This window comes from Eretmochelys imbricata, chromosome 21, assembly GCF_965152235.1.
Source record: "Eretmochelys imbricata isolate rEreImb1 chromosome 21, rEreImb1.hap1, whole genome shotgun sequence".
NCBI lineage: Eukaryota > Metazoa > Chordata > Testudines > Cheloniidae > Eretmochelys > Eretmochelys imbricata.
The window spans coordinates 7,815,351-7,827,445 of record NC_135592.1 but is presented as its reverse complement, the minus strand read 5'-3'; the positions used below and the strand labels follow the sequence as shown (position 1 = coordinate 7,827,445).

General features: G+C 47.6%; 1 protein-coding gene and 1 non-coding gene across 4 annotated transcripts in view; one reads left to right on the top strand and one right to left on the bottom strand.

The window, feature by feature from the left end:
• Positions 1 to 315: 315 nt before the first annotated feature.
• TRNAK-UUU (transfer RNA lysine (anticodon UUU)) lies at positions 316 to 388 on the bottom strand. The gene has a single exon. It is a non-coding gene; the product is annotated as a tRNA-Lys (tRNA).
• A 1,791-nt stretch (positions 389 to 2,179) lies between these two features.
• Positions 2,180 to 12,095, top strand: part of MDM4 (MDM4 regulator of p53) — a 34,521-nt gene continuing 24,605 nt past the window's right edge. For all 3 annotated transcript variants that reach the window (XR_013348570.1, XM_077839604.1, XM_077839603.1), the window contains exons 1-2: positions 2,180 to 2,315; positions 10,595 to 10,701. Coding sequence is in view for 2 of the 3 variants with exons in the window: in XM_077839604.1 (XP_077695730.1) it covers positions 10,627 to 10,701 (75 nt within the window). In the remaining variant the exon portion in view is untranslated. The remainder of the gene's footprint in view (positions 2,316 to 10,594; positions 10,702 to 12,095) is intronic.

Genomic DNA, 12,095 nt, shown 5'->3' with positions numbered 1-12,095 from the left:
GAAGCTTTTTCAGGAGGGGGGGGCCGTGGAAGCTGCTTGGGACGGGAGCGGGGGGCCGGACTCCAAGTGCTGCGTTTTTAAAAGCCCCCCCCCAAAGTCTTTTTACCGAGCGCGCGCCTGCGTCACCCCCCTGCACGAGCCCGGCGCTGCTCCTCCCACCCCCCCCCCCCGCGGGGAGTCGAGCCGGGCCCGGGGGAGGGGGCTTTGCAGCGGCTGCTGCGGGGGGAACAACCTAGTCGAAGGCGGAACAGGGGGGAAAGAGACTGAAAGATGAAGGAAGACTAAAAAAAAAAAAAAAAAAAAATTCGGAGTATTCGCCCGAACAGGGACTTGAACCCTGGACCCTCAGATTAAAAGTCTGATGCTCTGCCGACTGAGCTATCCGGGCTCCTGGCGTCAAGCAGCCACTGGGAGAGCTAAGAGCGCTGAGCCGCAGGCGGGGCGGAGCCAGGAAGCGGCGGCTCCTCTCGCTGGGCGCAGCCCGTGGCAGGGGCGGGCCCGGCGCTGCGCCGGGCGGGGGAGAAAGCGGGGCGCGAGCAGCCGCTGTGCAAAGCGGGGCGGGGCAGAACTGCCCCTGGCAGAGCCTGCGCCGGAGGGCGAGCCCTGGCTCCAGGAGGGGCCCCGCTGCATCACGGAAAATGCCTTTGCGAGCCTCCAGCTCGTCGGCGGTGCCGCACGTGGGCTGTGAGCCCCGAGGCCTCTCTGTGTGTCGGGCGTGTGGTCAGGGCAGATTGCTCATCGTCCGAACAGACTTGAAGGGCTTGGCGCAGACAGGACAAGTTTGGTGTCCACACAGGGTGTGGTGGCACATTTTGGGACATTGCATTGCCCAGTGACCGTGTGGGGCACAGATCACACCCTGGGGGTGCCCTGCATTGCCCAGTGACCGTGTGGGACACAGATCACACCCTGGGGGTGCCCTGCACTGCCCAGTGACCGTGTGGGGCACAGATCACACCCTGGGGGTGCCCTGCATTGCTCAGTGACCGTGTGGGGCACAGATCACACCCTGGGGGTGCCCTGCATTGCCCAGTGACCGTGTGGGGCACAGATCACACCCTGGGGGTGCCCTGCACTGCCCAGTGACCGTGTGGGGCACAGATCACACCCTGGGGGTGCCTTGCATTGCCCAGTGACCGTGTGGGACACAGATCACACCCTGGGGGTGCCTTGCATTGCCCAATGACCGTGTGGGGCACAGATCACACCCTGGGGGTGCCCTGCATTGCTCAGTGACCGTGTGGGGCACAGATCATACCCTGGGGGTGCCCTGCACTGCCCAGTGACCGTGTGGGGCACAGATCACACCCTGGGGGTGCCTTGCATTGCCCAGTGACCGTGTGGGGCACAGATCACACCCTGGGGGTGCCCTGCACTGCCCAGTGACCGTGTGGGGCACAGATCACACCCTGGGGGTGCCCTGCACTGCCCAGTGACCGTGTGGGGCACAGATCACACCCTGGGGGTGCCCTGCACTGCCCAGTGACCTTGTGGGGCACAGATCACACCCTGGGGGTGCCCTGCATTGCTCAGTGACCGTGTGGGGCACAGATCATACCCTGGGGGTGCCCTGCACTGCCCAGTGACCGTGTGGGGCACAGATCACACCCTGGGGGTGCCCTGCACTGCCCAGTGACCTTGTGGGGCACAGATCACACCCTGGGGGTGCCCTGCATTGCTCAGTGACCGTGTGGGGCACAGATCATACCCTGGGGGTGCCCTGCACTGCCCAGTGACCGTGTGGGGCACAGATCACACCCTGGGGGTGCCCTGCACTGCCCAGTGACCGTGTGGGGCGCAGATCACACCCTGGGGGTGCCTTGCATTGCCCAGTGACCGTGTGGGGCACAGATCACACCCTGGGGGTGCCTTGCTTTGCACAGTGGCTGTGCAGACACAGATCCCTGCACATACTGCAGGGCGGGGTGCACTGCTTAAGTTTTGCCCAGTTCTGGTGGTTGTTTTCCTTCCTCCAGCTCGGTTTCTGCCCCAGTGCCCTCGCCCCCTCACGGTCCTCCAGCAGGGCTGGGACACTCCCTCTCCCCCCGCCCCCTCCATCTCTATGGTAGCCTCCTCGCTAGCCGAGCTTCCCCGACGCCTCCTTTCTAGGCCTGGCTTCCGGTGCTCTCTATGGTCGCAGTCCATCCAGGAGGACTCTCCCCACGCAGTCCCTGCGGAAGTGGCCGCGCCGCCATGTTGGCTGGGAGGGGAAGTGGAGGCCTGGACCCCCACTAAGATGGAGGAGAGGAGCCAAGTGGGGGCCTAGGGCCCCCTCAGGCCGAAGGGCGAGCTGGGGCCCATGGAGCAGCGCTAGGGTGAGCCCGGGGACCTGCCTGGAGGGGCGGGGAGGCCCTGAGGCCTGGGCCCTGCCCCCAGCCTGCTGGCTTGGGGGTCAGAGGGCATAGCCTGGGGCGGGGGGCCGAAGGGGTCAGGGCAGCAGGGGGATGTGGAGGCAGCAGGGCAGGGGGCAGCAGGCAGCAGCGTGCGGGGGGAGGCGGGGATATCCGCCTGCGGGGCAGGCCCTGCTGCGGGGATAGGTGCACGCAGGGGATGCAGGTTGTGGGCAAGGCCAGGGCAGTGGGAGTGGGAGGCAGTGTAGGGGCTGGATTACCTGTCTGGCTGTCGAGACACCTTGCAGAGGGCACTGGCGGGAGCAGAGCCTCGCACAGCTGCTGCTATTGAAAAGTTTTAAAGTTGTGGGCTTTCGCTTTGATGTATTTCTGCTCCACATTGTATGTGTGTTGGGTGGGTGGGTGTGTGTGTGTAGGTCCGTCCATTCATGTAAAAGAAAAATCTCCCCTCTGGCCGGACTCATCCTTGTTCCGAGAGCGAGCACATTCATGTTTGGGCTGCCGTGGTTTCGCGTTAGACAGCTGTGGGTGGCACAGTGCTGCTGTTTGACGTTTGTTTTGCAGTGATGATCCACTCAGTGCGACTTCGTAAAAATAGAGCCCGGGCCAGGAGAGCTGCAGTTGTGCCATTCAGAAATTAGTGTGTGTTTCTGAACACTTAAAATATTTATACGGTTAGATTCCTTTTCCAGCAATCAGTTTTAGGGAGCTCTGACAGTTGCCTGACGATGCATGGTTTGCTGTTAGCTGATGTTTGCTATACCTGGTCCATCAATAAAAGGAGCACTTGGCAAGTGTTTCTGTGGTTACCGTTTTCTCTTTTTTTCCCTTTTTTCCCCTAAGTTGTCACATGCCTAACAGTTACCTAAAGCATGACTTGGTACCTTTGACAGCCTTTGGAGGAACTGCTGATAGGAGCATGTTACTGCCCGATTAGGAGGGAAAATTAAGGCGGGGGCGCGCGCAGATTTGTACGTCATCGGATGCGCCGTAATTTTGACGTTGGATACTGGCACGCCTGCCCAGAAATGAACGCTGGCAAAAGCCCATCTGTAGTTTAGGAACTAGCCACTCTGCTAAGTGCAACTTAAAAACAAGGAAGCATTTTAGGAAGGGATTAGTAAGGATTTAAAAAATGAGACCGAAAAGCATGCAGTTTCGTAACTATCTTGTAAAGTGTGTGTGTCCGTTTTTAAAGTGTGCTTTTTTGCGCTTCCTGGAGTGTTGTCTATATCTTCCAAAATGATCAACAGAAACAGTTACTGCCAACCTAGTGCCGAGTTTTTGAAAACATGTTATGCTCATCGGGCTTATTTAAAAGCTATATTAAAATGAGCTGTATTGCAAGTGTCTGGTTAATTGTGACTTGGGTTGATGAAGCAGCTCTAAATACATCAGATTGAGTTTAATGGAAGAAAAATGTGAAGTTCAGATCTTTTTCGGAAAGGGAGTTGGGGCAGATAGGAGAGGGAAGTAGGGAGTGTGATGTTAAATGAGGATGAGATCTAGACAGATCTGAAGTCCTTTTTGTATCTGTGAGAGTGAAGTGTAGTTACTATATTGTGTAGATTTTAGGCTAATTTTGTTTGTGCTAGCATTCATTAGTGTTTCAATGTTGTATTACTGGCTGTGCAGCCCCAAGGTCACTGGGTGGCAGGTCAGGACTACTTATCTCTTGAGAACTCTGTGGATTAGGGTTCAAGACCTTTGGTCCCTGATGCCCACCTTGTCTCACTAATATGCTGGCTATAGTGAGTCAAGTTCACTTGTATATTGATAAGCATTTAAACTGCCCGTTTGGCGTAGCAGTTGTAGAAATGCTAATGCAGAGATGGTTCCGCTGGCATTTTAGCCTCTTTAGTCTTAGACCTGGTTGGAGCAGGGTTAGACGGTGACTGTCCTGCAATAGAGCTGCCCCGACTGAAGCTGCATGGGTGGAAGTTGAACTGGGGGAATTCTTAGTAAAAATTTCTGGTCTAGACAGCGTGAGTGACCATGTTTTGGAAGTGTGTGTGTGGAGTTAAACTGGCAGACAGATATATAGCAGAGCCTGGTCATAATGAAAGCTGGTATTAAAACACTGTTCTAGAAGTGGAACAAAGGTATCTATTTGTAGTATGTAAACTTCTGCTCTAATACGCCTGTATCTGCTTACAGTCAAGTTCTCCATGACTTCAGTTTATGGGGATTCCCTTTCCTATGTCACTGCTGCTGGAACATATGTGGTTCTCAGCCTCAGTTGCTTTTTCAGTGTCTATTAAATGACTAGTAGAATGCATCTGGCACAGCACTGGTTACATCAGTTACAAAGCTATACCTGTTAAGATATGTGACGTGTGATACAAATTTAATCACTTTAATATGCACACCTGATAAAAGAAAGACCTATTTTTAAAATCTAGATTTTCTACTCATTTTAAATTTCTGTTTGGAAATCTCAGTGATTATTGAAACGTTTTGTATAAGAGATACTATACAAAACAGATCTCCAAATGCTTTAGAGTTATACTGTTATGGTCATAAATAATATGACCTCCTGAGGTCCCTTCCAACCCTGATATTCTATGAATCGCAAAAGGAGAGAAATTAAGAGCCATAGGGCAAGGAAGAAGTGATTTTGGGGACATGTTCCTCTGAGCATCTTTTGAAAGATACTAGAAAAATAACCCCAGAGCAAATAGAAATGTTAATGTCAGGCACAGAAAACCACCTCTATTTTGTAGCTGCAAAAACCCTCATCTAAAACGTGACTTGTAAAAGTGAAAGAAATGGGGATAATCTTAGCATGCCTTGTTTTCCATCCCCCAAAATGGAGGAAGCATGATGTAGTGTTTAAAGCACAGGACTGTAAGTCAGAGAGACCACTAGTCTGTTCCTGTTTGCTCTGCCACTGACTAGCTGTGTGACCTCTGTCAAGTCAAGTCAGTGGGTCAACATCAATTTAAAAATCACTGGTTTCAGAGTAACAGCCGTGTTAGTCTGTATTCGCAAAAAGAAAAGGAGTACTTGTGGCACCTTAGAGACTAACCAATTTATTTGAGCATGAGCTTTCGTGAGCTATAGCTCACTTCATCGGATGCATACCGTGGAAACTGCAGCAGACTTTATATATACACAGAGAATATGAAACAATATCTCCTCCCACCCCACTGTCCTGCTGGTAATAGCTATTCCACGGTATGCATCCGATGAAGTGAGCTATAGCTCACGAAAGCTCATGCTCAAATAAATTGGTTAGTCTCTAAGGTGCCACAAGTACTCCTTTTCTTTTTAAAAATCACTGTTCACTTGGATGAGAGTGTGGGGGGAAACTATTTACTGTTGTTGCAAGTATGAAGGTTGTGTGGTCTAGTGCAGTGTTTCTCAATTCTTTGATACCAGGGACTGGCTTGCTGCCTTCCTAAACTGGTCAGGGAGATCTCAGGGGCTGGGGCTGGTCCACCAACCGGTTGTTGAGAAATACTGTCTAGTGGACAGAGCACTGAGCAGGGAGTCAGGACACCTGGGTTCTACTCCCAGCTTGGCCACTTACCTGCCTTATGCTGACAGCGAGCAAGTCACTTCCCCTCTGTGTCTCTTTCCTCCCAACCTTGTCCCTTTGTCTGTTTAGATTGAAAATAGTTCAGGGCAGGGACTGTCTGTTTTTTTTTGTCTGTACAGCACCTGGCACAATGGGGTTCTGCTCTCAGTTGGGGCTTTTAGAAGCTACTATAAATACGAATAATAACTTCAAAACCATGATCTTGCAATGGCTTCCTGCGAGTGAACCCCTTGCCTATGCAAAAGTTCCACTGACTTCATATATATGTACTTTGTATATATGAAGTTGGGTGTCAAAAGTTATTTTACAGGCTGTAATCAGGGTGTTCTAGGGACGATAGGGACAAGCAAAAATATAGCCTAAATGAGAAACCCATCACCAATTCATATTAAGGTACAGTAATAAATATGATCAATTTCTTCAGCGTATAGATGCCTTTGGTTTAGGACAGAGAAAAAAGCAGATCTTTGCTGATACTACTTGCATAAATTTAGTCCCTACAGGTCCCTGCTTGTCTTGTAGAAGAAGGTGTTCCGAGAATACAGTGGTGGGTGGGTTATACAATCAAAGACTATGGTACCATCTATTTTTTTTTCCCTTTGACTGTCTGAATCCAAATCAGTTTACTAGGATTTCTGTTGTTCATCAAGTAGTGTAGAGACTCAAAGGACTTACAGAAAGTAATCACTCACAGCCCTGTCCTTTCAAAGGGGAAAAAAAAGCCCATTAGGATAGGATTACTGCAAACATGTTTGTCTACAGTAGATTTCTAGATGTATCACCAGTGACAAATACTGTGTCGGTGGTGGTTGATTTAGGAAGATTTGCAGAGCCGTTTGCCAGTGCTTCAGTTTTTATTTTTTTTAATTGGAATAATCAACTTGAAAATAAATCTAGATTTCCCTCTTCCTCCCCCCCCCCCCAAAAACCGGTTTTGCAATAAAAGAATGTTGCATCATTTTTTGCGAATCTTAATTATTAATTATCAGAGGCGTAGCCGTGTTAGTCTGCATCCACAAAAACAATGACAGGTTTCAGAGTAGCAGTCGTGTTAGTCTGTATTCGCAAAAAGAAAAGGAGTACTAGTGGCACCTTAGAGATTAACCAATTTATTTGAGCATAAGCTTTCGTGAGCTACAGCTCACTTCATTGGATGCATTCAGTGGAAAATAGAGTGAGGAGATTTATATACACACAGAACATATACACACAGAACATGAAAAAATGGGTGTTACCCCTCAGACAGAGACAAACACCTACAAGATCTCTATCAAGCATTCTTACAACTACAGTACCCACCTGCTGAAGTGAAGAAACAAATTGACAGAGCCAGAAGAGTACCCAGAAGTCACCTACTACAGGACAGGCCCAACAAAGATAATAACAGAACGCCACTAGCCATCACCTTCAGCCCCCAACTAAAACTTCTCCAACGCATCATCAAGGATCTACAACCTATCCTGAAGGACGATCCATCGGTCTCACAAATCTTAGGAGACAGGCCAGTCCTTGCCTACAGACAGCCCCCCAACCTGAAGCAAATACTCACCAGCAACCGCACACCACACAACAGAGCCACTAACCCAAGAACGTATCCTTGCAACAAAGCCCGTTGCCAACTGTGTCCACATATCTATTCAGGGGATACCATCATAGGGCCTAATCACATCAGCCACACTATCAGAGGCTTGTTCACCTGCACATCTACCAATATGATATATGCCATCATGTGCCAGCAATGCCCCTCTGCCATGTACGTTGGTCAGACTGTACAGTCTCTACATAAAAGAATAAATGGACACAAATCAGATGTCAAGGATTATAACATTCATAAACCAGTCGGAGAACACTTCAGTCTCTCTGGTCACTCGATTACAGACCTAAAGGTCGCAATATTACAACAAAAAAACTTCAAAAACAGACTCCAACGAGAGACTGCTGAATTGGAATTAATTTGCAAACTGGATACAATTAACTTAGGCTTGAATAGAGACTGGGAGTGGATGTGTCATTACACAAAGTAAAACTATTTCCCTATGTTTATTCCGCCCCCCCCACCCCCCACTGTTCCTCAGACGTTCCTGTTAACTGCTGGAAATGGCCCACCTTGATTATCACTACAAAAGGTTCCCCCGCCCTTGCTCTCCTGCTGGTAATAGCTCATCTTAAGTGATCACTCTCCTTACAGTGTGTATGATAACACCCATTTTTTCATGTTCTGTGTGTATATAAATCTCACTGTATTTTCCATTGAATGCATCCGATGAAGTGAGCTGTAGCTCATGAAAGCTTATGCTCAAATAAATCGGTTAGTCTCTAAGGTGCCACTAGTACTCCTTTTCTAAAAACAATGAATCCAGTGGCACCTTAAAGACTAACAGATTTATTTATATCCAAATAAATCTGTTAGTCTTTAACGTGCCACCGGACTCCTTGTTGTTTTAATTATTGTTGTCTATCAAAGATTAGCTTTGTTTGGTTTTTTATTGGCAGTCCTTCATGTGTCTTGATAAACTCAAAATCCCTACCATGTGGCAGATATATCATGACTTTAAAAGACTTCTGCAAACGAAGCCCTGACTCCTTAAAGGAGATTTTTTTTTTTTTTAAATGGCAGATCTGAATTTACCTTACAGTACTTTAAAAAAAATTAAATCAAATAAGTCTTAAATGCAGTGTCACTGCCTGTGTTACGGTAAGTAATATATTACATAACTCTTGTGCAATAAAATCTGTCTCTTCACGGTTCTTGGAGGAATGTCATAAATCTTCGTCAAAGCAAAGAATAAAAAGCATGCAACTCTAAATGAGAGTAGGACAGCAAAAATTAATTTAAAGTCACATAGGTTATACAAAATGAAAGACCATATTGTTGCATAACTTTATATCAGTGCTGTACCACTTGAAGCCCTTGAGGGTACATTGTGGCTGGGTAGAGTAGAAAAGCTTACCCTCTCTCCTCCAAATGCCTGTAATCTGGTACCATATTCTGCAGTCATCTTACAAAGATGTGTGTACAAGAGCAGATAAAGCAGCGTTTTTAGTGTGTATTAGTACCTTACAGGAAAAGTCTCACCTGCACAGCTAAAATCTATTACTAGAGCCCTGCACGGATACAAATTTTCTGTCTGCATCTGATCCTCAATTTGGCAAAAATGACCCTCTGATATCCGCAAATTGGCAGGGCTTTAGATATAAAATTTGAATCTGCATCCATTCACAATCCGCAAAAATGGTCAGTGCCTATCTGCATCCACGGATATCTGGGGATTTGCAGGGCTCTATCTATTATGTTGGTAGGGTGGAGTGACAAGTGTTTGGTTTTGTGGACGGCACAGGTTTTAAAATGGTGTTCCTGAATCGGATTCATCAAAATATTATCGGATGGCAAGACATTAAATTTCGAGAGTTTAGGTGTCTTTGCACTTGCAGATAGATGCCTTTCAACCATGGTACTCAGCAGCTGGATGTGAACACTTAAGCACTGACCTAGCATTGTCTACAGGGTTGTGGATTTTTCACACCACTGAACTGGGTCAAGTTAACTTTTTAGTGTAGACCAGGCCAAAGGGTATGTGCCTCCACTGCAGAGTGAGGCTGTGTCTATATGTACAGTCTTGTGAAGACGCTCTATGCCCGTTGGTGTTGAAAAAACAAACACAAAAAAAACACCTCTGCGAGCGGCATAAGCTATGTCAGCAGGAGAAGCGTTGAGTATGGACTAGGACTCAGGAGACCAGGTGTGTCTGTGACCTTGGACAGTTGCTTCTTGCTGGTGTCTCCGTCTGTAAAGGATAATAATCCTAACTGTGCCTAAACAGATGGGCTGTCAGAGAGTCTAACTTCATAGCTCCATACATGTCTGAAGGCACCAAAAAAGGGAACAGTCTTCCCATCCCAGGTTTCTTTAGCATCTGTGCAATATAGAACTTGTTTAGAACTTGGGTGTCGTTTGGAGTGAGGGAGATGGGGGCTCCAATGATCTTTGGGGCTCTTTAAGTTGATCCCATCAATTTGAAGGGTGGGCGTTTAATCACTAGCATTTAGTTCTTCCACCCACTGTGTACCTGCCCTTGCTGACTCATGAAGCTGCTATTGTCTGTAAGGCTTTCCAGTGGGGTAAAACTGTGACTGAGCTGTTACAGTCCATTCTGACTCATTAAGAACTTGCCTCAACATGTCACAGAAGACTCTGTGTCTTTGAACAGGCAGGTCACAACAGAAAGAAGAACTGTCTGGGATTTGCAGATGAGCGTGGGAATATTTTATCCTAGCATTCGTCTCCCAGTGAGCAAGATTTTTCTAGAGCATCGTGAAGGTGGGGGGAGGGGTGGGAGTGTCACCAGTGCAGATCAGCCTGAGATGGTTAGTGAACAGAAATTGTAAATTTCATAAAAGCAAATTGAAGACATGCTTCTTGGTTGCTGAAGGATTTCTGCCCCAGCTGCTCTGAGAAGGCTGCCTGTTCAGCAGCTAGGTTTAACTTACCTAGGAGAGAATTGGTTTTGGATCGCTCAGGTTATTGGCAAACTATAAAACAATTGCATGGGCGGATGCAGTAACTTTAGATTTTTTATGCTACATTTTAGGATGTACATGCGGGGAAGATGGATTTCCTAAAGCTTCTAAGAAACGGAAGTGGTTAAACTCAGGACCTGCTGCTTCTGACTTGCTACTAAACATAACCTTGTTGTTGTTTTAGTTTATACTGTAGACAGCTATTTCACTGCCAAAATGACATCTTCGACCTCTGAACAGTATCCAGCATCTGAGAATGCCTGCAGAATCGCACTTGGACAAGCTAATCAGGTAATCTCCCCTTCCCACTCTACCCTCCCCCTGTCACACACTCTTGGCTTTCCTCTCTCCTTGTTAAAAATAAGGCCAGTGAAGCCATACTAGAGCAGCTTTGACTTCGAGGCATGTGGCCTCTCGTACAGGTTGGAATGAATAGTCTTCCATCTTGTCAGTGGTTTGTGAACATTAACTAGCAGTGCTGCTGGTATGGATGATAAATCGGTAACATTGGACTGACATTTGAAACAGTGGGGGAAAAGTGAGGTGGGTTAAACTGGCCACACAGGAAAGTGCATAATGTTTGTATTTCCAGGCTTCATACCTTATTTAGGCTATGTCTACATTAGCAAGCTTACAGCGGCACAACTGTACCAGTGCAGCTATGCTGCTGTAAGATCTCTTGTGTAGCCGCTCAATGTCCACAGGAGAGAGCTCTCCCGTCAACATAATTAATCCACCCTCAACGAGTGGCGGTAGCTATGTCTGCAGGAGCTTCTCCTGCCGACATAGCACCGTGTGCACTAGCGTTTATGCCGGCACAATGTCCCTAACCTCTGTTTGCCAGAAGCTGGGAATGAGCGACGGGGGGATGGATCATTTGATAGTTACCTGTTCTGTTCATTCCCTCTAGGGCACCTGGCACTGGCCACTGTCAGAAGACAGGATACTGGGCTGGATGGACCTTTGGCCTGACCCAGTAGGGTCGTTCTTATAATTTATGTTGCTCAGGGGAGTGGGCTGTTCGTACCTCTGAGCAACATAAGTGGTAGTGTAGACCTAGCCTTACACGGGACCACACAGAGTTCCTTTTTAAAAACTCTGGACTACATGGAACTGTTTAAATTATGCAGTTCCTCAGAATATGAAAAGACACTCATCTGTGTGACCTAGTTTATAAAGCCAATAACATCTCTCTCTCTTGGAGCTACCTTGAGTGAACACTGAACATGTGCTGTTCCCCATACCAATCTTTTCCCAGGGCATTGGTGGAATGAGTGCCAATATGTCATAGCCTTACTGCTTTAGGAAAGCTATCCAAAGCCAGCGTGGCCATTCTTTAGCATTGAGTGTGGGAATCTGGAAAACTGGCACTGCATCAACATGTTGGCTGCCAGTCAAAGAGAAAAATCTGCAGTGTGAGTTATGGCGAGAAAAATGCAGTCTACAAACCATGATGAGTGGGTTCTCCAAGACAGAAATGTTTCATTGGTAAGAGCATGTGTCTGGCTGGGGGTGGGGAGTGTAAAATTAAAAGGCTCTGAAGGGACTCAAACTCCCCTATTTACTTAATTTATAAATGGTAAAATCCATCTGAGTCCCATGCAGAATTGATTAACATGCTTCTTTATTCACCTCATTCGACTGAAAAAATTGTAAATAAATAAGCAGACTTTGATGTTAGTACA